This window comes from Callospermophilus lateralis, chromosome 3 (assembly GCF_048772815.1).
Source record: "Callospermophilus lateralis isolate mCalLat2 chromosome 3, mCalLat2.hap1, whole genome shotgun sequence".
In the NCBI taxonomy this organism is placed as follows: Eukaryota; Metazoa; Chordata; class Mammalia; order Rodentia; family Sciuridae; genus Callospermophilus; species Callospermophilus lateralis.
Window position 1 is genome coordinate 109,995,283 of NC_135307.1, and position 25,934 is coordinate 110,021,216.

The 25,934-nt window shown below is 38.1% G+C and overlaps 2 protein-coding genes and 1 non-coding gene across 14 annotated transcripts in view; 1 reads left to right on the top strand and 2 right to left on the bottom strand.

The window, feature by feature from the left end:
* Dis3l (DIS3 like exosome 3'-5' exoribonuclease) overlaps positions 1 to 3,884 on the top strand; it is a 41,351-nt gene extending 37,467 nt beyond the window's left edge. For all 5 annotated transcript variants that reach the window (XM_076850971.1, XM_076850972.1, XM_076850974.1 and 2 more), the window contains 5 exons: positions 541 to 695; positions 799 to 977; positions 2,576 to 2,721; positions 3,294 to 3,468; positions 3,558 to 3,884. In XM_076850971.1, the coding sequence (XP_076707086.1) occupies positions 541 to 695; positions 799 to 977; positions 2,576 to 2,721; positions 3,294 to 3,468; positions 3,558 to 3,866 (964 nt within the window). In that variant the 3' untranslated portion in view covers positions 3,867 to 3,884. The remainder of the gene's footprint in view (positions 1 to 540; positions 696 to 798; positions 978 to 2,575; positions 2,722 to 3,293; positions 3,469 to 3,557) is intronic.
* Tipin (TIMELESS interacting protein) overlaps positions 1 to 20,059 on the bottom strand; it is a 35,794-nt gene extending 15,735 nt beyond the window's left edge. For 4 of the 8 annotated variants that reach the window (XR_013090773.1, XM_076850979.1, XM_076850977.1 and 1 more), the window contains exons 1-8: positions 19,975 to 20,059; positions 18,176 to 18,313; positions 17,978 to 18,056; positions 17,702 to 17,777; positions 14,390 to 14,512; positions 14,090 to 14,153; positions 9,238 to 9,444; positions 6,785 to 6,974 (exon numbers count right to left, since the gene is read on the bottom strand). Coding sequence is in view for 7 of the 8 variants with exons in the window: in XM_076850979.1 (XP_076707094.1) it covers positions 6,796 to 6,974; positions 9,238 to 9,444; positions 14,090 to 14,153; positions 14,390 to 14,512; positions 17,702 to 17,777; positions 17,978 to 18,056; positions 18,176 to 18,305 (858 nt within the window). In the remaining variant the exon portion in view is untranslated. Of the gene's footprint in view, positions 1 to 5,473; positions 6,975 to 9,237; positions 9,445 to 14,089; positions 14,154 to 14,389; positions 14,513 to 17,701; positions 17,778 to 17,977; positions 18,057 to 18,175; positions 18,314 to 19,213; positions 19,278 to 19,674; positions 19,807 to 19,921 lie in introns of those variants that run through there. The other 4 variants (XM_076850980.1, XM_076850981.1, XM_076850976.1 and 1 more) reach the window with 4 other exon arrangements.
* LOC143396166 (small Cajal body-specific RNA 14) lies at positions 12,786 to 12,921 on the bottom strand. The gene has a single exon (XR_013091039.1).
* Positions 20,060 to 25,934: the final 5,875 nt, after the last annotated feature.

Below are 25,934 nucleotides of genomic sequence, written 5' to 3' on the forward strand. Positions count from 1 at the left end.
TCTAAATAAAATACAAAATAGGGCTGGGGAATGTGGCTCAGTGGTCAAGTGCCCCTGAGTTCAATTCCTGTACCCCCCACAAAAAAAGAATTCAACTTGGGGGTCTGGGGCTATAGCTTAGTGGTAAGCATTTGCCCAGCATGTGTGAGGCACTGGGTTTGATCCTCAGCACCCCATAAAAATAAATAAATAAAATAAAGGTCCATCTACAACTAAAAAAAATATTAAAAAAAAAAAAAAAAAAGAATTAACTTTGTAAGAATTTAACCACCTACTATTTACAAGAATTAACTCAACCTAGTATTATTCAGGACAATGCTTTACTAAAGAAATTTATTTAATCTGTGACATTCTTTTGTTTAAATCCTAAAAGCAAACTAGATTTCTGTAATTAAAAAGAGTTGCTTCTGAAATGTGTCCAAAAGAAATTTAACTGCTGACAGATAAAGGTAATCAGACCAAAAAGCAAAGGGTTCCCCATAAACCCTTATTTCTAACTTAACTTTGAGACTACATAAAGGTTTTTCTGTTCTTTATTAGGTCCAATAAAACACTGGCTGATTCTCTGGATAATGCTAATGACCCCAATGATCCTATTGTAAACAGACTGCTACGCTCTATGGCTACGCAGGCTATGTCTAATGCACTGTATTTCTCTACTGGATCATGTGCGGAGGAAGAGTTCCATCATTATGGTGAATGATAAAATTTTCTTCTGTGTGACTGTAACCTTCAGCAATTTGTTTAAAAAGCACAGACATTTTTTGTTAATTCTGATGTTTTGGTTTCTTTCTGAAGGTCTTGCGTTAGATAAATATACCCATTTTACTTCTCCAATAAGAAGATATTCAGATATTGTAGTACACAGACTGTTAATGGCAGCCATTTCAAAAGATAAGAAAATGGAAATGAAAGAAAACCTATTCAGCAACAAGGATCTTGAGGAATTGTGCAGACATATCAACAACAGAAACCGAGTAAGACATTTTACAATTCTTTTACCATCATCTCTTTTTTTGTTGTTGTTTTTTAAATTTATTTATATGTGGTACCGGGGATCAAACCCAGTGCCTCACACATTCTAGGCAAGCGTACTACTACTGAACTTTATTATAGACTGGAACACCATACACATTAACAAATTCTAGAATTATTCTAACAATACTCTTAATATATTTGCAAGTATTCTTAGATAACATGTGGATTTGGGAGTTTTTTTCTTTTTCTTTTTAAATGACAAAGTCTCACTATGTTGCCCAAGTTAGTCTCAAACTTTGGCTCAAATGATCCTCTGGCCTCAGCCTTCCTAGAAGCTAGGACTATATGAACACATCAGCATGGTTGTCTTGAATTTCCAAATTTGATAATAATTTAGATGTTCTTCCCAAAAGGCAGGAATATAAAGGTTCAAACAACACATAAAGATAGGAAGACAAAAAATTCACCTAACCCCTTGCTACTCAACTCTGTAGACAGCGCTAACATTTTCATTTATAAAATATACAATATCTGCTGTTTTAAATTTTTTCATTTATATAACCTATAATTGATAGCATATCATGTTGCTATAACTATATCATTATTTTAGAAGCTACTTTTTATTCTATTTCATATTATTATTAGTAGTTATAAGATTGTAAAGTATAGAACTAAACCATTGGGTGATGCAGAATATTACAAAGTAACTAAATGTTTAAGATAATATTCTGTATCCAATGTTTGTATTCTCTATTGTACAATACTGTAGCCACTGGCCACAATGATTATTTAAATTATTTAGAATTAAAAATTCAGTTCACTTGTGGTTAGCAGCCACCTATTAGTAACAGATACAGAACATTTCCATCATTACAGAAAGTTTTGTTTATAACCATCCTAGTGCATACATTGTTATGGATTTTTCAGATTATTGCCTGGGTAAATCCTAGAAAGGGAATTACTGAGTCAAAAGGTATACAGAAATAAAATGTTGATGCATATTACTAAATTGCTCAGTAATAGTAAGGCTAATTTACATTTCCACCAAAGAGACACTGGCAGCCCAGCCTTGAAAAAGACAGGACATATATAAAAAATACTTTTTCTGTGCTCTAAGGACATGTCCCAAATTTGCCAGCCTCTACTTCAATGAACTAAAAACAAGTTTATTTTTATAAAATAATCTATTTTCTATGACTTTTTTGATGGGATAATACTGGATATACTAAGTTCTCAAAAAATTGATTTGATTCATAATAGAAAACAGTTTTTATATTAATAATAGTTAGACATCTTCTAACCTTTTTAAAGACATATTTTCTGTAGAAATGTGAATTTCAGGGCTGGGGATGTGGCTCCAGCGATAGCACGCTTGCCTGGCATGCATGCGGCTCGGGTTCGATCCCCAGCACCACATACAAAGATGTTCTGTCTGCAGATAATTAAAAAATAAATATTAAAAATTCTCTCTCTCTAAAAAAAAAACAAAAACGGAAAATACTTAAAAAAAAAAAAAAAAAAAGAAATGTGGATTTCAGGTTTCTTCTGGGAATGTCAGGAAGGTCTGTTATAATGCTCAAGGTTGTGCTTCTTCCAGGCAGCACAGCATTCTCAGAAGCAGTCTACTGAGCTCTTCCAGTGCATGTACTTTAAAGACAAGGACCCTGAAACTGAGGAGCGATGCATATCTGATGGAGTTATTTACTCAATTAGAACAAATGGTGTGCTTCTATTTATACCGAGGTATGTCGCATCCAATGCAATAGGTAATAAGAGATCAATGTAGAACCAAAACAGTACATTAGATATAAATTTACTAAAATATTTATTTAGGGCTAGGGACATAGCTCAGTGGTAGAGTGCTTATGTAGCATGCATGATGCCCTAGGTTTGACCCCACAGACTGCAAAAAATAAAAATATTAAGCAACTATTTATAAAGTTACCATAGATACAAAATAGGGGCAACTGGCCATTTTAGTGTCACCTGGGACCCTGGGCCCCCTTCCTGGGACAGAAGGGCTTGGGCCGGGCCAGCATCCACCTACCTCTTTGGGGCATTCTCTCACCCATGGACTCTTTCCCGAGAGGTTGGTCCCTAGGATACTCCAGAGTACATATGTATGTCCATCTATATCTATTTTAGGATCTTACGTAGCTAAATATTTTGTGTTCTCATTTGCTATAGAAAAATAAATAAACAATGGGAAAAAGTGGTGTTTCTAATCTAGAAGAAAAACTAGCATCCTAGATAAACATACAATATCTATATACTAAGTACATTATCTCTGAATTTTTATTCTGGCCCTGATTCAGGTTTGGGATTAAAGGTGCTGCTTATCTAAAAAATAAAGATGGTTTAGTGATCTCATGTGGTCCAGATAGCCGTTCTGAATGGAAACCAGGATCTCTTCAACGATTTCAAAACAAAATAATCTCTACCACAACAGCAGGGCAATCTGTTACATTCCATTTGTTTGACCATGTGACAGTAAGTCTATATTTACATTAAGCATTATTTTCATTGTAAATAACAAAGAATTTGATTTAGTAATATGTATTTTTTTTCCTCCATGATAGGTAAGAATATCTGTACAAGCCTTGCGTTGCCATTCTGATACAATCAGGCTTGAAATAATAAGCAACAAACCATACATGATACCAAACACAGAACTTTTTCATCAGAGTTCTCTCTTGCTGAAAAGTGAATTAGTGAAAGAAGTGACCAGATCTATGGAAGAAGCTCAGCTTGCCCAAGAAGTCAAAGTAAACATCATTCAGGAAGAATATCAAGAATACTGCCAAACAAAGGGGCAAAGTCTATACACACTTCTAGAGGAAATAAGGGACCTAGCTCTCCTAGATGTTTCAAGCAATTACAGAACATAAAATATTCTTTGAACTTTATCTTATGTGTTTTAATATTCTTTCAAACTTCTAATTTGGGGTTACTCAGGACTACAGTTGCTCAAGATTGGAGAGGTATTTCATATATGTATAAAATGTTCTTTCATAATTCACTGAAGTTGTTAAAAAGTAAAACTAGATTACTAAGTAAACTGATTTTTCAGCTAGGACGGCAGTGCAAAGCAGGTTGCTAGCCTAATTTTCATAAACTTAGACTTAATTTTTAGTTATCTTGTCTCAAATCAATTCTTACCAAAAAAAAGGTCTTATTGAAAAAAATAATTGCCTCATTGGGACAAAAGTGCCAGTGACATAGTCCCTTCTAACATCTATCAAATAACTTTCAATCACTTTCAGGGAAGACCCAGTCCTGTCCACCTATCCACTTTAAAACTCCTCTACTTCAAACTTTCCCAGTTGTCCCAGCACCAGATAGGGATAGGGCATAGAGAGGGCAATGGGATACATAGCAAAGTCTTATCACAAATCTCCTTTCCCACACCACCCCCCATTTTGTTGTGTATTCCTCTGATAATGAGGTATGTTGGATTCCACTTATTGGAAACTTGCCAGTAAATCCATCACTGGAAAAACACCCCCCCTCTCCCAATCCCCTCCTCATCTAGATCATGATTATGGACAGAGGCCTGAACAGGGACTCCTGGGAAGCAGTTTCTCTAGGCATCAATGGCAACTCCATCATCTATCTGACTGCTTATTGGCAACAATAAACCATGATCCTCTTGATACACAAGCTTCCTGGCCCATCACTAATGGCAATTTGTATCAAGCACACAACCCATATGTTGTTCTTGTGCTTAACTTCCTGGATTTTCAATCAAACCATCTTTGTCACTTCCTCTCCCTATCTGAAGTCAGAAAGCCTGAAAAGCTCTGTGAAGATGCCCATCTATCCTGGTTTTATGGATGGAAGCAAATGTAGCACCATCATTCCACTCTTTCCCTAAGAGGTAAGAGCATTTCTTTATAAATACTTAAAACATTTATATTTTTATAAATATTTATAATCTTTCTCATAAGGGGGGAAAAAACTTCCTAAAAACTGGCTTAGTTCTTTCCCTCCTCTCCATAGGAATCTCCTACCAAGAACCAGACCTTCTTTAAACTTGTTGTCAACATGATCCTTTCCCATCTCTAATTAACCTCTCTATCAAGCTGATAAAGCAGGCAAGGAGAACTCTAATCAGGTACTTTCTCCATCTGGTCCCAACACTTATAGCTTCATAGTCAGTCCCAAATCTTCCTTATTTCCTAAATCTATCTCTGTGTTATTGTACAATGTTCTTTCCAATACTTGGACCCAACTGAAAGGTCAATCTGTTGAATTCACCTATGAATCATCCCTCAGTCTGTGTTACTCATAATATTGGGCAAATTTCCTCCCAACTATTCAAAAAGGTACCAAGGAGCATTCTTTGAACTTCCCCAGAATCTATGATGGTTAGATAATACGTTGGCCTTTCATTTGCCCTTTTAATTATTAAAGTGACTCCTTAAACTATAGACAACACTGTGAACATTTTATCAAAAATATAATTGCAGAACAGTGATCAAAAACTTTCACAAAGTTTCTGAAGACATTTTTATTTCTTTTTAAAAAACAGACATTAGGGGGCTAGGGTTGTGGCTTAGCAGTAAAGTGCTCCCCTAGCACATGTGGGGCTCTGGGTTTGATCCTCAGCACCACATAAAAATAAAATAAAGGTATAGTGTCCAACTAAAACACAATATTTAAAAAAAAAAAAAAAACAGACATTAGGGGGCTGAAGGTGTAACTCAGTGGCAGAGAATGCTTGCCTAGGATGTGCAAGGCCATAAAAAAAAATTAATTAAAAAGTGACATCAAGGGGCTGGGGATGTGGCTCAAGCGGTAGCACGCTCGCCTGGCATGCATGCGGCCCGGGTTCGATCCTCAACACCATATACAAACAAAGATGTTGTGTCCGCCGAAAACTAAAAATAAAATATTAAAATTCCTCTCTCCTCTCTCTCTCTCTCTTAAAAAAAAAAGTGACATCAAGGCTGGGCACAGTGGCGCATGCCTGTAATCTCAGTGGCTTGGGTGGCTGAAGCAGGAGAATTTCAAGTTCAAAGCCAGCCTCATCAAAAGCGAAGCACTAAGCAACTCAGTGAGACCCTGTCTCTAAATAAAATACAAAACAGGGCTGGGGATGTGTCTCAGTGATCGAGTGCTCCTGAGTTCAATCCCCAGTACCAAAAGAAAAAAAGTGACATTAAGCCCAGCACAGTGGCACACACCTGTAATCCCAGCAGCTCAGGAGGCTGAGGCAGGAGGATTGTGAATTCAAAGCTAGCCTCAGCAGCTTAGTGAAGCTCTAAGCAACTTAGCAAGATCCTGTCTCTAATCAAAATTTTAAAAGTGACGTCAAGTCAGGCTTGGTGACACATAATTGCAATCCCAGTGATCTGGGGAAAAGGTAGGTGGATCACAAGTTCAAGGACAACCTCAGCAATTTAGCAAGACCTGTCTTAGAAAGGGTTCAATGGTATAGCACTCCTAGGTTTAATTCCCAGTAGCCCCCCCCTAAAAAATTTTAAATACATATTTACATCTTAAAACATGCAATTTAGAGAAAATAAGGCATTTAATGCACACTAGTATTAGAAGCTGCTTAACTAATAATCACTTTATGAAGTCATATCTATATATAAAAAAGACTTTACTAATATTAGTGACAATTATAAATAAATATCAGAGTTTAAACAAGAATACACAAACATTTTTACTACATAAGGGTTTTCTTACAAAGCAGACAAAATACACAATAATCCCAAACTTGCAGAAGAGTTAATAGATACTTTTTCTAGGGGAGGAGTATCTAACTTTGAAAACACTTCCGGATGAAGCATAAAATTACCTTTGCACATTTTAAAAGGATTGGTCCAGTTGTGTTTCCTCTAATTTTAATTGCTCCTCTTCATTTACAGAAGCATCACTATGTGAACTGACTAAAATGTCTTTGTTTAATCCATTTGACTCCTCATTTTGGTCTTCATCAATACAAATCTCTTCAACCGTCTGTGCCTTGGGTGTATTCATTAACATGTCTAAAGGAAAAATTAAATTATTATTATTCGTAAGGACCTGATTCAATCTTATATCCAAAGTATAAATATCTTCAAAAGCTTGGGTTAGTAGAAATAAAACCTATGATCATTTAATTATGATTACTTTTTTTGTTGTTACCACGGATTGAACCCAGGGGGACTCAACCACTGAGCCACATCCCCAGCCCTTTTTTATAGTTTATTTAAAGACAGGATCTCACTGGGTTGCTTAGGGCCTCACTGAGTTGCTGAAGCTGGCTTTGAACTTGCCATCCTATTGCCTTAGCCTCCTGAGCTACTGGGATTACAGGAGCCACTATACCCAGCTTGATTACACCTAATCCTATATGAGATTTTTACACTTGTATAAAGTCCACTTAAAATGCAAAGGGTCTTGGGGCTAGGTGAATAGCTCAGTGGTACTATGTGTGCACTTAGCAAACCCCTGCTCTATACTAGGGATCAAACCTAGGATGTTTTACAATGAACTACATCCCAAGCCCATTTTATTTGATAAAGAGTCTTGAGCTGGGGTTATGGCTTAGTGGTAAAGCACTCACTTAGCATGTGGAAGGCCCTGGGTTCGATCCTCAGCACCACATAAAAATAAAGATATTGTGTCCAACTACATCTAAATATATATATATATATATTTTAAAAAGAGTCTTGCTAAATTGCTGGGACTGGCCTCAAGCCTGTGATCCTCCTGCCTCAGTTTCTCAAGTAGCTGGGATTATGGCATGGGCCACCACACCTGGTGCAAAGGGTCTTGAATGATACTAAACTCCAACTTTTAAAAAAATTTTTGGCATTAGGATACTTTACCACTGGGCTATATCTTCAGCCCTTTTTATTTTTTTTAGTTTGAGACAGAGTCTTGCTAAGTTGTTTAGGGCCTCACTAAATAGCAGAGGCTGCCTTTGAACTTGTGATATTCCTGCTTCAGTCTCCCAAGCTGCTGGGATTATAGGCATGCACCACTGCACCTGGCTTAAATTCAAACTGCTGACTCACAACCAAGTGTAACTTCTCATTCAAAATCAGAACTACTTGAAAGAAGTTCAAAAAATCAAATGCATAATAATTTTATGTCAAAGTGATCTAAAGTAAAGAAAATTTAGGAAAATTACTTTTATTTATTACCAGGTATATATTGAGTTGGCAAGAAAGCCACTACTGTTAATTTTATCTTCATGTAATTTATTTTTGTAGTTGTAGATGAACAGAATACCTTTGTTGTATTGCTAAGTATTGGACCCAGTGCCTCACACATGCTAGGTAAGTGCTCTGCCACTGAGCTATAGTCCCAGCCCAATATTCATGTAATTTGTCACATGGTACTAATAAAACATTGGTAAAGATAAAAACTAAGTTCATTTTAGCTGAAAAAATATCATGATTGGTAGTCACAATATTTAAGAATGTTGTAATATTAAGTGAAACTTGTTTTACAATATGGTCTTTACTTACCATATAATTATTTTTCTAGAAATTGAGAAAACTTGTGATTCTTTTTAAATATAGTTTTAATACTTATTTATATAGTATCTAACCCCATAATCATTTTTAAAAACAGCAAATTTAGAGCTGAGGATATATAACTCAACTGTAGAGCAGGTACATTATCATACACAAAGCTGTGGGTTCAATCCCTGGCTCCAAATAAATAAAGAGCAAATCTTAAGGCAGTTTGTAAAGTGGGAAGGGATAAGCAAATGAACAGTCACCAAAAGTGCACCTCATAACAGAACACAATACAATAAAAAGAATTTTAGTGGGGCTGGGGTTGTGGCTCAGCGGTAGGGCACCCGCCTAGCATGTGCAAGGCCCTGGGTTCGATTCTCAGCACCACATAAAAATAAATAAATAAAAGGTATTGTGTCTAAAAAATAAATATTAAAAAAAAAAGAATTTTAGTACCTATTTGTATTACAACAAATGGCTCTAAAATTCTCAATTGGTCCATGATTTAAAAAGTCAGGGAAGAATATATTTTTGAACAATTCAGAATCCTAGGAGATACTGAGCTATCCAGAAAACCATCTTAAACTCATTCTTTCAATATTTCCAAATAGCTCTCTTCCTCCCTCTCCCTCTCTCTCTCTCTCTCTCACACACACACACACACACACACACACAAACTTAATATCACACTTTTCCATTCCAGGAGGTAGTTTATTTAGGTAGATAGTAGAGAAGTTAAAATTTTCAACATGCCTATGATATATTAATGGCAGCTCATAAAACCAAGCATAAAATTTACCATTTCCTAGGGACTGAGTATTACTCAGTAGCTTTGCCTGCCTTCTTTCCAAGGCCAGTTGTTTATTTCTCTCAATTCTTTGTTGTTGCTCTTCTGTTAGGTTTCTACTTGACTCAGAAGCAAACTTCTCACTTTCAGACGAGTCTGTCAAAAAGGGATCTAATTCGGCAGCAGTTACATCACGGCCTTTGCTTCCCCCCACTTCATCTGTAGTAGAAAAGAAAAAATTAGTACAACTGAAGCCTTAGAAAAAAAGAGATTATGCAGATTTTAACTGAAAAGTGGCTTGAAGAGGCAATAGGTCAGGGCACAGTGATACATGCCTGTGATCCCAGTAACTCAGGAGGCTGAGACAAAAGGATCCCAAGTTTGAGGTCAGTTTGGACCCTATGCTAAAATAAAAGATAGAAAAGGGCTGGGGAGGGATGTAGCCCCTGGGTTCAACCCCTAGTATGAACAAAAGAAAACAAAACATAATAAAATGGTGGCAAGTGGCTGCATCTGAAGAAACAATTCATGAGGTATGAGAATATTGCAAATACATGTTTGATTCAAACAAGTAAAAGAAAAAAAATTTTTTTTATTGGGGAGTACTAGGAATTGAACCCAGGGGCACTTAGCCACTGAGAAACATCCCCAGCTCTTTTTATTTTGAAATTGGGTCTTGTAAAATTGCTTAGGGCCTCACTAAATTGATGAAGTTGACTTTGAATTTGTGACCTCCTGCCTCAGCCTCCCAAACTGCTTAAATTACAGATATGTGCCACCACACCTGACCAAGAAATTTTTATGAAACACCTTAAAGGTGCATGCTTAGTCAAATGAAAATATTATTAAGTGGTAGAGTACTTGCCTAGCATACGCAAGGTCTTGAGTTAAATCCCCAACACTGCAAATAATAATTAAGAAAAATTAAGCCAGGCGCAGTGGCACATGCCTGTAATCCCAGTGGCTCAGGAAGCTGAGGGAGGAAGATCATGAGTTCAAAGCCACACTCAGCAAAAGCACAGCACTAAGCAACTTAGTGAGACCCTATCTCTAAATAAAATACAAAATAGGGCTGGGATGTGGCCTCAGGGGTTAAATACCCCTAAGTTCAATTCCTAGTATCTGCCCCCCACAAAAAAAATTAAATTTTATTAACATATTTAAAATACGCCGAAAACTAAAAAATAAATATTAAAAAATCTTCTCTCTTTCTCTTTAAAAAAAATAAAATGAGGACTGGGAAGCTGGACACAGTGGCTTACACCTCTAATCCCAGTTATTCAGAAGACTGAGGCAAGAGGATTGCAAGTTTGAGGCCAACCTGGGCAACATAATGAAACCCCATCTCAAAAACTGAAAATAAAATGAGGGCCAAGGCTGAGGATGTGGCTCAGTGATAGGGTGCTTGTCCAGCATCCACAAGGACCTGGGTCCAATCCCCAGCATCAAAAGCCAAAAATGAAAGGACTTTAAGTGCTAAACTACCACTTGTCCATATGACAGAATTAGTCTGTTCTATGAACTGAACTGAAAATGCAAGAAACAAGCCCTCGTTCATTTTCAAAATTCAGCATAATGTGACATGGAGATGCTTCTGATTGCCCAGGCAAGTAAACTGACATTGTGTTTTTACCAAACACCAGCAAAATGCACAAGTGGTAGTTTAAAAAGATCTGAAAAAGAACAAAATGCCTTCAGGTAGAATAGAAACACAAGCAAAACATAACAAAATGGCAGAGATGAGAATTCACTTTCTCTCTGCGTCATCTACATTATGGGATTAAAAAACGATAACCCCAGGGACTGGGGTTATGGCTCAGCAGTAGAGCATCCGCCTCACACATGCAAGGCCCTGGGTTAGATCCTCAGCACCACATATAAATAAATAAAATAAAGTTATTGTATCCAACTACAAATAATAAATATTTAAAAAAGATATAACTCCAACAGATCTGACAAAGCCACTTGAAAATTTTAAATCACTATATCCCCACTTGAAATGTGAATTTATATCTCATCCCTGTCCTATAATATATATTATGACATGATATTAGGTAAAATAGTAGAAAATATCCCAAAACATGAAAATAAACCTCTACAATTACTTAGTGATATATACTTAATCCAGCCCTTTACACAAAACCCTCTTTGGAAACTCCTTCCTTTGTAGTTAAAAAGCCACTTTTCCTTCCTGGAATGGTAAAATATTTATGTGTCAAGAAACTAAAATGCATTCCTTTGTCAAAAAATACTAATAGAATACTAATACTGCTGGAGAAGAAACAGGCATTAGAACCAATTATGAGTGAGGTATTCTTTTTCTTTTAATATTTAGTTTTAGTTGTAGTTATTTTTTGTTTATATATTTTTATGTGGTGCTGAGGATGGAACCCAGGGCCTCACATGTGCTAGGTGAGCACTCTACTGCTGAGCCACAACCCTAGCCCCCACCAGTGAGGTTTTAATATGCTTTACCTTACAGAGCTTAGAAGATTCTAAATCAATAATAATGAAATACCCAAACAAGTATTTTTCATGAGCCACAAAAGAAAAACTACTTTAGTAGTAAATGATCTCTTTAATATAAACAATGTTGTATGGGGGAAAAAATATGAATGTAACCACTGATGAGGCAGTGTATTGTTTTAACTAGGATATAAAGGGGATAAAAACAAAACCAAAAAAAACAATTAGCAGGTCTGTAATCCCAGCAGCTCAGGAGGCCGAGACAGGAAGATCGTGAGTTCAAAGCCAGCCTCAGCAAAAGCAAGGCACTGAGCAACTCAGTGAGACCCTGTCTCTAAATAAAATATAAAATAGGGCTGGGGATGTGGCTCAAAAGTTGAATGCCCCTGAGTTCAATCCCCACTACCTGCCCTCCCCCCAAATTAAAACCCCAGATAACTTAAATCACATCCCTTCACTTTTTTTTAACAGGGTGGTGGGTACTGGGAATTGAACCCAGGGATACTTTACCACTAAGTTACATTCCCAGCCTTCCCCTCTACCTTTTTTTTTTTTTTAAATGGTCAGATAGCACTGATGTACATTCTCAGTCCTATTTTACTATTTTTTTTTAAATAATAATTCTTTTTTTAAAAAATATTTATTTTTTAGTTTTTGGCAGACACAACATCTTTGTTTGTATGTGGTGCTGAGGATCGAACCCAGGCCGCACACATACCAGGCGAGCACGCTACCGCTTGAGCCACATCCCCAGCCCTACCTTTTTTCTTTTTTTTTTTTTTAAGGCAGGATTTAAATTGCTTAGGGCCTCACTAAGCTTACCAGGCTAGCCTTGAACTTGCAATCCTCCTGCTCAGGTTTCCAAGTCACTGGGATTACAGGTGTACACCATCACACCAAACTCCTTCTCACTTTTTTTTTTTTTCCTGTGGTGCTGGGGATGGAACCCATGGCCTTGTGTATGTGAGGCAAGCACTATACCAACTGAGCTATATCCTCAGCCCCTCCATCTCACTTTTAAAAGCAACTTATAATTAACTTTGGGGGATTCAATATGGAACTTGTATTTCCCACATCTATTAAAAGTTACAAAACATGTATGGAGCCATCGCACAGAAAATCTGATAACTGTACAGATCCTGTCGGCAGGAACCATCTGTGTTAATGTCTGTGACTGTCTATGGTTGCACTGTACAACTAACAAATGCAATCAACATCAGGAACAGTCACATGAGTCTTACTAAAATCCTATATTCAGAATGTGCACTATAAGTGAAATGCAAACTTTCATCATCACTGTATTCTGCCTAATCCAGTGGCACTTAATTACTGAGCCACATCCCCAGTCCTTTTTAATTTTTTTAAATTTTGAGACAGGGCCTCACTAAGTTGCTTAGGGCCTCACTAAGTTGCTGAGCCTGGTTTTAAACTTTCGATCCTCCTGCCTCAGCCTCCTGAGCTGCTGGTATTACAGGCATGTGTCACCATGCCCGACCACTCTATCTTGATACATATTTTTATTAACAAACACTATAAAGGATTAATGGTCAGACAAATTCTCACAAGTTCACATTTTTTTTTTTTTTTTTTTAAAGAATTTCAACATTTATTTTTTAGTTTTCGGCGGACACAACATCTTCGTTTGTATGCGGTACTGAGGATCGAACCCGGGCCGCATGCATGCCAGGCGAGCGCGCTACCGCTTGAGCCACATCCCCAGCCCCACAAGTTCACATTTTTAAAAAAATTTATTTGTATGTGGTGCTGAAAATTGAACCCAGTGCCTCACACATGCTAGGCAAGCACTCTGCCACTGAGCCACAATTGCAGCCCTGCAACTATATCTTTAAGAAGCAAATTTCAGGGGCTGGGGCTGGGGCTGAGTAGTGGCGCACGTGTCTGGTATGTGTGAGGCACTGGGTTTGATTCTCAGCACCACGTATGAAAAAAAATAAAGATCTGTCAGCAACTAAAAAATATTAAAAAAAAAAAAAGAAAGAAAAGAAAAAGAAACAAATTTCAGCCAGGCGTGGTGGCACACGCCTGGAATCCCAGTGGCTTGAGAGGCTGAGGCAGGAGGATCATGAGTTTAAAGCCAGCCTTAGCAATGGCATGTGCTAAGCAACTCAGACCTGTCTCTAAATAAAATACAAAATAGGGCTGGGGATGTGGCTTAACAGTTCAGTGGCCCTGAGTTCAATCCCTAGTACCACTCCCCTAAAAAAGAAAAAAAAAAAATTTCATATGCATTCTAGATTTCCTAATGCATTTTTACTTGTTCCTATCAACTGATTATATACACAATACAAATTGGGAATACAGCCCTCTGTTACCTACCCCAACTGGATCCATTTCTAAAAGCAAAATTGTTATAAAGCAAATAAATCTATATACTTACCATCATTGCTAACAAAATCTTCATGTAAAATAGGGAGATCAAGTCGAATTCGTTTTAAACAGGTCTGACAATAAAGAAGATATTTTTACATTTTCATCTAAATGTTAGGAAGAGAAATGATCATTTATTCAATTCTTACGCTTCTAAAGAATTGTCCTTCAAATAAACACTATTAATTTTTCCTCTCTACCACAACAAATTTCAAAATGAAAACCCCAAAATAGCAATCTAACCTCAGCTACATTTACCTTTGTTCTATTTAGCATTGTGATCAACATTCATAATAATCACAATACTTACCTGCACTTCCTTTTTATTTCCCAGGTATTCAACTCTGTCAATAAAATCCTCAAATTGCAGTTTGGGGAATAGCCTATGTGCCCAGTGCTCCATGTTTCTGATTAGTGTCTTCAAGTCTTCAGCCTGGCACATAAAAATAAAAATGCTAAATAGAAGACTCATTCTCACATTGGCCTTGTCAGCAGATTTCAGAACTGAAAAGAAATGCCAAAGTCATTGGTGTCATATTTATAAGATTAGGAAACTTTTAGAAGAAATTTACAAAGAAAAATATTTACTAAGGGCTTGGAGGATTACAGTTCTAAAAGAGCACTGGATACATATTTTTAAAAATCAGAGGAGCTGAAGTTGGGCATAATGGTGCATGTTTACAATCCTAGATACTTCCAAGGCTGACATAGGAGGATCACAATTTCAGGGCCAACCTCAGAAACTTAGCGAGATCCTATCTCAAAAAATAAAAAGGGCAGAAGGTATAGTTCCATGGTAGAACACCTCTGGTCTCAATTCCTAGCCCCACAAAACATAAATAAATAAAATTAAAAACCAGATGAAAAAATACCAGTAAGAAAATTTTCAAGATAATAATGTGTGTCTTTTCAGAATTGTAAAGTAAAACCCCAAAATGAGCTTTAATACAATATGTCAAAATATCTCTCAGGAATCCTAACTGGAATAAGTTATAGTCCATATATGTATAAAAGGTCAAAATACACTCTACTATCAAGTGTATCTAAAAAAAATAATAATAAAAAAACTTTCAGGAATAACTAAACACTGACAGATCCCAAAATCATATACTTAGAAAAAATCATGGAGAATTCAGAACTGTAAGGAATATATTTAAAAACCCCAAGGACAGAGACTAGAAAGAACAGTTTAAACATTCTCAAACCATTAATACCTCTCCATATTTGAAATTCCAAGTAAGATTTTTTAAAAATGTAAATTAAAAATAAATTTTAATAAACTTGACTCATGAAAAGTAAAGTTATAAATTCCTGGTTTTGCTATAAAATATTCAATCTTCACTCTACAGTATTTTAAAATAGGAGAATGATTAAAGCACAGGTTCTACATCAGACTACATAAAATCAAATTCCAATTCCATCACTTAAAAGCCATTTACATCTCTGTACCTATTTCCTCATGTGAGACTAATATACATACCTCACAGGGTTATTGTAAGGATTAATAAAAACAATGTGCCACAGGCATGGTGGAGCATACCTGTAATCCCAGAGGTTCGGGAGGCTGAAGCACGAGGATCACAAATTCAAAGCCAGTCTCAGCAACTTAGCGAAGCCTTAGCAACTTAGAGAGACCCCGTCTCAAAATAAAATATAAAAGGGCTAGGTATGTGGCTCAGTGGTCAAGCACCCTTGGGTTCAATCCCTAGTACCAAAAATTAAAAAATAAAGAAATAAAATAAAAACCCTGATATGGCTCAGTGGTTAAGCACACTGGGGTTCAATCTCAGGTATCAAACAAGCAAACAGTGCACCTGACACTATGTAAATTCTGAAATGTTGCTATTTTTATTTGACCATGACTAGAAGCAAATGTCAAAACTACCAACTCTATCACTGACTAAATATGTAATACTAAGAACACAATCTCTTTTCATTCGCCCCTTCTGATAATAAAGGTATAAATTATTTTAAAGATTCAATTACCTAAAATCATTTTCCAGTTGGAAGTAGCTGATTAACAACCTCACAATGTCACAATAGACACAAAGGAACCAAGAAAAGAAAAAACTGTGGTAGAGCATTTGCTTAGTGCTCTCAAAGTCTTGGATTCAATCCCCAACATTGCAAAAAACATGTTAAAAAAAAAAAAAGAACTAAATACAGTTAAGTCCCAAGTTAATATAAGAAGAAAAAGTATGGAGTGTTCAAAATTGTGAGAAAATAGTAAAAATTTCTAAGGGCAAAATACAGAATAAAGTAAACTCAAAGCACATTCTGGCCCAATGAAAAAACACAAAATGCCTATTCTTCATAAAAACTTACTTATTTTAATAAAACATAATCAAGACTTCATAAATTCAAAGTACAATTCACCACTAATACCTGAAAATTTCATCTACCACTATCCTATCTCATCTAGTACTAGTACTACTACTACTATTACTACCTTATCCCTCAGGTAGTACAAGAGCCTGAGTTGTTGACGACCTCCAGTTTCTTTCTCCTTACAAATAATCCTGCATACCACACACCTAAATGTTACTGTCAATATTATTTTAGTTGGGCAATTAAACATGAATACTAGGCTCAGTTTTAATTATTGGCCATTGGTCACTCACTTAAAACTCTAAGTCTGTGACTAGATAATGGGACCAACACTCACTTCATAGATTGAAAACTAACAGAGAACATATTTGAAATACTTTAAACTGCAAAGCCCTATAAAAAGATTATCTACCAAAAACCTACCTAGTCTTTTATTATTCAAAGATAAGAGAATTTTAAAACATACATTTATACAATGTACATCTGTTATTAAATGTTTTCATTTTTTCAAAAGCTTTACTGATATCTATTAACCAGACACTGTCTCATATCTTGGGGACATATAAGTGATCAATACAGGCAGAGTCTTTGCCCTCATGAAGTTTAAAATCATTCTTTGAAGAACAAAGTAAATTCTATTCCTCCTATCTGTGTGTGTGTATTTGTGTTTGCTAATGGGTATTGAACCCAGAGATACTTTACCGTTAAGCTATACCTCATCTTTTTTTTTTTTTTTTTTTTTTTTTTAATTTGAGATAGATCTCACGAAGTTGCCCAAGCTGGCCTCACACCTGTGATCCTCTTGCTTTCACCTCTCAAGTCACTGGATTACAGCTTCCTACACACCTAGCTTCCTCTAAATTTATAACTTTAAACTCAGGCTTAGAGACTCAGAAATGATTTTACCTAAAGCTATGACTTTATATATATATGTATGTATATCTACATATGATGTGACAAAAAATGAGACTACACAGACATATTTTCTAATTCTTTAAATAGTACCTTTTCCACTACATCACAACTGCTTTTCAGGTGATATTATCATTAATGGAAATATTTAAAGATTCTCAAGACCATAATGAGCCCACAGTTTACTGCTATTTTAAAAAACAAGACTAGGGCTAGGGCTGTAGCTCAGTGGCAGAGTGCTTGCCTGGCATGCGTGAGGCACTGGGTTCGATCCTCAGCACCACATAAAAATAAACAAAATAAAGGCGTTCTGTCCCTCTACGACTATAAAAGATTAAAAAAAAAAAAAAAAAGACAAAAAGGAAAATAAGACCTTTCTTACCTCATGACCTTTCCCTTTGAATTTTGTCTTATCAAACACATGCCTTAAGGCAGGAAGTCCTCTCTCTGAAATTAATCTGTAAATAGAAAAACATTTTGAATTTCAAGTTTCCTAGAGTGAAGTCCAAACCAAGACCATAGAAAAAAAAATATTTTCTACTAAATGGAAACAGATGTTTATAGAACAATCTGATTTTCAATTCATCCCAACCCAAAGCTTATAACATTAGGAAAAAACAATAGCTATAAAGTATAAATGTGTATGGAAAACACGTACCTCTGAGCATCCAACTTGGGAATATTCCTTTTAACTGTTCTCTTTACAGGTACAGGAACAGGTGCTCTGGTCTCTGACCCTGATGAAATATATCAAGAAGCAGCATTAAATAATTTAAGCCTTACTTACAAATTTATTATTTATAAGCTGATGGATGGATAAGTGAACATGGACACTTTTGTGAAACTCTATACAGACCTTCATCAGGTTCAGCTCCTTCACCATCTCTCTGTGGAGATGCTGGAGGTGGGAAAGAAGGAAAAGTTTCATCTTCTACATGTTCATAATCTGGCAGGTCAACTAAGCCATTCTCTTGCGGTTCTAACATTTTTTTCTCTAGGGGAAAAAAAAAAGTAAAATTATTCTTATTTATCCAAAATAATATTCCTACTATACAGTTAAGTTCCAGATGAAGCAAGTTCATGGGTAAGCCACATTTTAGACTCACACATCATTAAAAGAAAAAAAAAAAAAAAAAAAGGAGAAGAAAACAATGAGGAAAATGACTAGGTTAGAAACTGGCACTTAGACTCTACCACTGAATATGATTTTGAACAAAATCATTTCACATCGACTACTTGATGAGTTAATAAGTACCTGAGACTTGTACTTGATGAGTTAATAAGCACCTGAGACTTCTTTTCAATGGCTTCTGACTGTTTTAAGAATAAAAACCCCAAGGTAATAAGTAAACTGGCCTCTTTATACCTCTTTGGCCCCACTTTACATAACTCTCTTTGCCCCTTCTTTCAGTTCCTTGAAAGAGCCATATCCCTCATGGCCTTGGATCTTTGCAATTGCTATTTCCTATCTTAAATGCTCTTCCCTGACTCCTAATCTCTTTCAGATTTCCATTACCACCTCCTCAGAAAATCTATCCCAATTTCCTCAATTTAAATCCTCTTTTAATAAGCACTGATAATACCAAGTCTCACAGTAATTATTATTTCAACATTAGGTTTTGTGTGCTTATTTAATGTTTGTTTACCATACTAGGCCAGGTAGGGCTCTTTGTGTTCCCCCACTGCATCCCTACTGCTGGTACACAACAGGTGCTCAATATATATTTTTTGTTAGTGAAGGAAGTAGAGAAAAGAATTACAAACCAGGCAAAGTGACAAGCACCTATAGTCCCAGCACGCTAAGACAGGAAGATCCCTGAGCCCAAGCATTCCAGGTCACCCTGGGGAACACACAGACTCAGTATTTAAAAATAAATAAAACAGGTATATTTACCTCTATCTCAATTAAGTCCTTTGGAAAGAAGTGGGGTTCAGAAATTCGAGGTTGACAGGGAGCTCTGAGTTTGGTGACAAGGCACAAACTAAATATTAAGTTCATCAAGGAAGTGTTCGGGCATGGGGCATAGGGCGAGAAGTGTCAGTAAACTGATGCTCCTTAGCTGCCGATCACATTTCCTACACTTCTTTCACGCCTTGATAATGGTGGCATAACTGCCTCTTTTTAAGACACTGATCAAACTCTTAACTTCTCCTCTGATCCCCAAACTTTCAGAGGACTGAAGATTAACACACGTAATATCCAAACCACAATTCGTTCCCAGACCCTTGCGTTTCCCGTGTCCAACTTTCCCATGTTCCCAAGTCGTCGGAAAAGAAGCCCTCGGTCTGACTTTAATTCCCCTGGGTCCCACGGCTGAAAACATCACCCCTCCCAGCCTCCTCTCCAACTCTCACCTCTCTCCCCCGGTTCAACCGGATTCATTCACTGCACATCCACAAGGCGCCCTCTGTGTTTATAGGGCCATCTACAGCGGCGGAGGGACCCGGAAACACGCTCGCTCCCGCCAGAAGGCTCGGCTTAGCGGCAGGGAGCCCTGAACAGCAACGCGGTAAACGTGCCCGCCCCCACCGGTCCAGGCCGGACCCGCTGCCCCCCCGCTCCAGGCACGCTCCGCCGAAATCCTGTTCTCCAGCTCCTCACCCGCTCCCTGAGACTCCCCAGCTCCTGTCAAGCTCCGAAAGAAGCCTCCTCACCAAGAACTTCACTCGCGCGGAACCCTCTTTCAGCTCACGCCGCCTGCAGCCTCTGTGCGGTGGGCGCCCCGCTGGACGCAGCGGGTGAACCGAACTTCTCGCGAGACGCCGACACACCCGCCGTGTAAGAGCTCTCCGAGTTTGGCGCCAACTACACGCAGGGCCTGGGTGGGGCCTTTACGAAGCCCCGCCCCGCCACGCGGCCAAGCCGTTCCCCACCTGTCCGAATCTTGAGTTTTCCGTGTTTCTGCGGTCCTTCTTCCGAGGGGTTCTTTCTCCTCCTTTGCTTAAAGTTCATAGTTGTTACTCCCTGGACACTTTATACTTTGGAAGTGTTGAAAACTGAGTTGTGGAGGAAGTTAAAAAAGGGTAGAGGGAAGCAGTATTGGTTGCGAAACTGCCGTTTTTTCAGAGTTGATGGCGGAATGCCTGGAGCGTGAGTGCGGCTTTTCCTGGGTGCCGGGGATTGAGCCCTGGGGCCTCCACTGGGCTACTTCGCCAGCCCTTTTTATTTCTTTACTTTGAAGTGGCCTAAGTTTCCCAGGCTGGCATGGAACTTGTCATTGTCACGAGTAGCACTTTGTAGATGCACTTTGTTAACGTAAGTTAACTTTTTTTTTTTTCCTTAACTAGCCGGGCGCCTCGGGACACGCCTGTAATGCCAGCGACTCGCCACGCTGACGCAGGAGGATCTCCAGTCACCTCAGTAATTTAGCGAAACCCTGTCTTAAAAATGGGCTGGGGGTATAGCGTGAAGCGCCTCAAGTTATTTCTCCCAAAAAAAAAAAAAAAAAGGAAGAAAGAAAAGAAAAACAAAAATGATATCTGCAGCAAATTATCTAACCATCCCGATTTGGCAAACCTAAAAGATAAAGTGTTAGCAAGAATATCCTAGGTACTTTTTTTTTTTTGGTACTGGCATGCCCCCGTTTTTTGAGCTACACTTTCAACCATCTCTAATTTTCTGTATGTTGAAATTAAAAATTTAAAGAATGGATCAAAATGTGAAGAGAATATGACAAAATTGCCAGTTCTCTGTGCCTGAAATTGTGTATGAAAATGTATATGCACATTTTTGCTTTATTTTTCCATAAAAATCTATGCAAATTAATATAAATTAACAAAATTAGCATCAGTTTGAAACAAATGTCTCAACTTCAGTTTAAATGGCTGAGGCAGCAATTTTCTTTGCTGTTGATGCTGGGGACCACTGAGCTGGGTCTCCAACCCTATTTTGTATTTTGGGGGGGGGGCGCTGGGAGATTGAAACCATGGCCTTGTGGTGCAAGGCAAGCATTCTAACAACTGAGCTATATCCCCAGCCCAAAACTTTCTCGTTTTGGAGGTGGGGGTTACCAGGGATTGAACTCAAGGGTATTTGACCACTGAGCCCCATTTCCAGCCCAATTTTGTATTTTATTTATTTTTATGGTGCTGGAGATTGAACCCAGGGCCTTGTGCATGCCACGTAAGCACTCTACCAAGTGAGCTATATCACCAGCTCCTATTTTGTATTTTATTTAGAGACAAGGTCTCACTGAGTTGCTTAGCACCTGGTTTTTTTTTGTTTTGTTTTGTTTTGTTTTGTTTTTTTTTTTTGTACTAGGAATTGAACTCAGGCACACAATCACTGAGCCACATTCCCAGCCCTATTTTGTATTTTATTTTGAGACAAGGTCTCACTCAGTTGCTAAGTGCCTTGCCCATTGCTGAGGCTGGCTTTGAAATCCTAATCCTCCTAATCCTGCCTCAGCCTCTCCTAGCCCCTGGGATTACAGGCGTGTGCCACCATGCCTGGCAAGAAATACACTCTTTATTATCAGATAACAATCTGTATTATACACTTTTTGTTTAATCAAGTAAATGTGAAAGCACTATGAGAAGTTAAAAAGTTATACACTCCCCCCAAAACAAAACAAGAACTGAAAGTATACTCAGAGTATGAACTCAGTTCTGTCATTTTCTGGTTGGTGACCTTTGTGCTTCAGTTTCCTCATTACAGTATTAATAAATAGTACCTGCTTCCAGTTGTGAGGCTTCAACAGTCAGTATCTATCATTAGCCACAACCAGGGCAAGTGCTCTACCACTGAGCCACAACTCCAGCCCCTTAATTTTTTTTTTTTTTAAAGAGAGAGTGAGAGAGAGAGAGAATTTTTTTTAATATTTATTTTTTAGTTTTCGGCGGACACAACATCTTTGTTTGTATGTGGTGCTGAGGATCGAACCCGGGCCGCACGCATGCCAGGTGAGCGCGCCACCGCTTGAGCCACATCCCCAGCCCCCCTCAAAAATTTTTAATGACTTGTACTATAGGAATATTTTTGGTGAAACTGATGAAGAAAAGATAGTTCTGTTTTTTGTTGTTTGCAGTGCTGGGGTTTGAACCCAGGGTCTCAAATGGGCCTGGGTCAGCACCCTACTACAAAGCTACATCCCCAGCCCCTAGTCTTCATATAAGGAAAAAAAGACAATCTGGATTTTGCAATACCAATTATTTACAGGTGTGATCATTTATTTACATGGGTCTATAATTACTTAACAAAATCTTGACATTTCCTAAGAGTAAAGCATTCTAAAAATGGTGTGGCTATGGGCTGGGGATGTGGCTCAAGCGGTAGCACACTCGCCTGGCATGCGTGCGGCCCGGGTTTGATCCTCACCACCACATACAAACAAAGATGTTGTCTCTGGTTGTGTTGTTTTGAGAAGGGATCTGGCTATGTTGCTCTGCTGGATCTCCCAGCTCAGGAGATCCTTCTGCCTCAGCCTCTGAATAGCTGGGATTACAGGCATGTACCACCATGCTTGGTTCATCCAACTATAATTTGATGGAAAAGAAGGATAATAAGAAAGCATTCCCGGGCTGGGGATGTGGCTCAAGCGGTAGCGCGCTCGCCTGGCATGCGTGCGGCCCGGGTTCGATCCTCAGCACCACATACAAACAATAGATGTTGTGTCCACCAATAACTAATCCCAGCAACTGGGGAGGTTGAGCAGGAGGATGGCAAGTTCAAGGCCAGACTCAGTAATTTAGTGAAGCCCTAAGCAACTTATTGAAACCCTGTCTCAAAATAAAAAGAACTGGAGATGAGACTCAGTGTTATATACCTTGGATTAAATCCCTAGTACCAAATAAAAAATAAAAATTAATTTTTTTTATAGATAAAAAGGGTTGGGGCTGTTGCTCAATGGTTAAGCACCCCTGGGTTCAATCCCTGGGATCAAAAACAAAACTGAATAGGGTTAAAAAAGAAAAATGAAAACTATCAAAGGATCAAACATTGAGTACTGAATGTGCAAGTTTTTCTGGCAAATAGGGAACCAAGTCTACCACAAATCTAGATAGGCTTTCAAGATGTGGTTTGGAAGAAAAGAAGTGAGGTAAATCTTTTAAAACCAAAAGACCATGAATTATATCCCACATTAAAAAAAAAAAAAAAAAGTCTTGCTAAGCACAGTGGCACACACCTGTAATCTCAGCTACTTGGGAAGCTGAGGCAGGAAGATCACAAGTTTGAGGACAGCTTAGGCAATTTAGCAAGATGCTGTTTCAAAATAAAATTTAGATAACTGGGGATGCAGCTCAGTAGTAAAAGTGCCCCCCTTGGGCTGGAGTTGTAGCCACAAGCTGCTGGTAGAGCACTTGTCTAGGATGTGTGACGCCCTAGGTTTGACTATCAACACTACATATAAATAAATGAATAAAATAAAGGTCCATCAACATCTAAAAAAATATTTTTAAAAAAATGCCCCTGGGTTCAATCACTAGGGGGGAAAAGTCTCAGACTGGGGATATAGCTCAGTGGTAGAGCGTTTGTTTAGCCCACAAATCCTGGGTTCAATCCCTAGTACTGTTGTAACAAACCCAGCCTCAGCAACTTATCAAGGCCCTGGCTCTAAAAGCTCCCTTTCACCTTCTGAATGTACCCCTTATTGCTTGCTCTAAGGCTTATTTATTTTTAATATTTCTTTTTAGTTGTAGATGGACACAATGCCTTCATTTGTTTTGTTTTTTAATGTGGTGCTGTGGATGGAATTCAGTGCCTCATGCATGCTAGGCAAGCGCTCTACCACTGAGCCACAACCTGACCCAAGTTTTTTTAAAAAGTTTTTTTTTTTTTTCTCTCCTCTCTGCTCTCCCCCATCCCTAACAAGATTAGGGAGAAAGTGTTATCTTTTCTTCTCCAAGTTAATTGCCCTTGAACCACCCACTACAAGAAGGAGATGCCTACAGAGGATCTGGGAAGTGAATATCTCCCAAATTAACAAGTGAATCCTAACATGCCTTTAGGGTACCCTGGGACACCCCTAGGATTCCCTACCATAGCACACCTGGAATGTAATCCTTGAAAGGTTCCTTTAAAACCCTCCAGTACTTCCTGATCAAGAGAGTCACAACCTTTGGGACTGGAGTCCTCTGTGTTTCTCCTTTGCTAACAAAGCAATAAACTTTTTTCCTTTTTTTCTCAAAACGGTGTCCTCATTATTAAATTGGCATTGATCGCATTGGGGACAGGGACCCATTTTTTTGTTACACTGTAATGGCAAAACCAGACCTGGTTGTGATGGTGGGCTGGGGCTGTAGCTCCGTGGTGGAGCTCTTGCCTAGCATGTGTGAAGCACTGGGTTCAAACCTCAACACCACATAAAGATAAATAAATAAAATAAAGGTATTGTGTCCGTCTACAACTAAAAATATATTTTTAAAAAATGAGTTAGGTCCAGTGGCACACGCCTGTTATCCCAGTGACTCCAGGGGCTGAGGCAGGAGGATCATGATTTCAAACCCAGCCTCAGCATGTTATCAAGGCCCTGGCTCTAATAAAATATATTAAAAGGGCTTGGATGTGGCTTAGAGGTTAAGCGCCACTGGATTCAATCCCTGGTTAAAAAAAAAAAAAAAAAAAAAGGTATGGTCATAAACCAATGCCTGGGGAAAGGGTCAGTTTTGTCCTCCCTACCCCCTAGCCTTTCTCTGGGAAGCATAATTAACCATGAGTCCCTACCTTTTGGGTTGTAAATAACTGCCTTAGGAGCCGGACTGCACTCTTGAAATGTAAAAGAAGCCTGTGAAAAGAGCCCTTTCTTCTTACCCTGTTTCTGTAAGCAAACTGTATGTTAGAGACCCTGCACCAGGCTGCCAGTTGCATAAATTAGGGCTTTTTTTTTCCTTTTTTTTTTTTTTAGGAGGAAAAAGCTCCAATGATAGGATGGGTCTAAAATGATGCCAAACAACCTATAAATGTAGACACTGTGAATCAGGGCTCAGAATTTGGAGTTTCGTTTTCCTCTGGGCCTGCTGGCATGATAGAACATTTAGATTCTCCTCTCTGAGTGCTGCTTGCTGCTTCCAGATCAGTCTGTTTCCTGCAACAGTACCTTGAAGGAAAAAAAAAAGCAAAATCTTCAGGTCTTGTTGATTGCTGTTTTTTGGGGGGGGGTTGTGGGGGTTTTGGGTGGGAGGTTGTTTTAGTATAAACATGTGGTTCTATTTTCAGAGACATAAATATTTCAGTTACAAATATAAATCATCATTGTCCACATATGGTATAACTTTGATTTTGATTAGAATCAATGAAACTAAAGTGGCAATTTTCAGTTTTATTAAAATAAAGTGATTTGAAATTGTTTATAATAGCTTCTTTAATGCTTGAGATTTTTACCAGTTTATAACTTTGTTACAAAGATAATCAGCATAACATATTGATAGATTTGTTTGTATTTAAGGAAGATCATTTGATTGGCTGCTTTTATCTGGACTCCTCACTTAGGTAAACACTGAGCTGGCTGGAGATAATGGTCTGCTGTGTACTTGAGGACTCTGTCTCAAAAATATGGCTACCCTTGCCCCCCTGACTTGTGTGTGACAAATCAAAATTGTGATGATATCACCTAGGCAGGTCTGCAGTGGCATTAGCAACCAAGGTGACGAGGCAGAGTTTACAAATTAGGATCAAC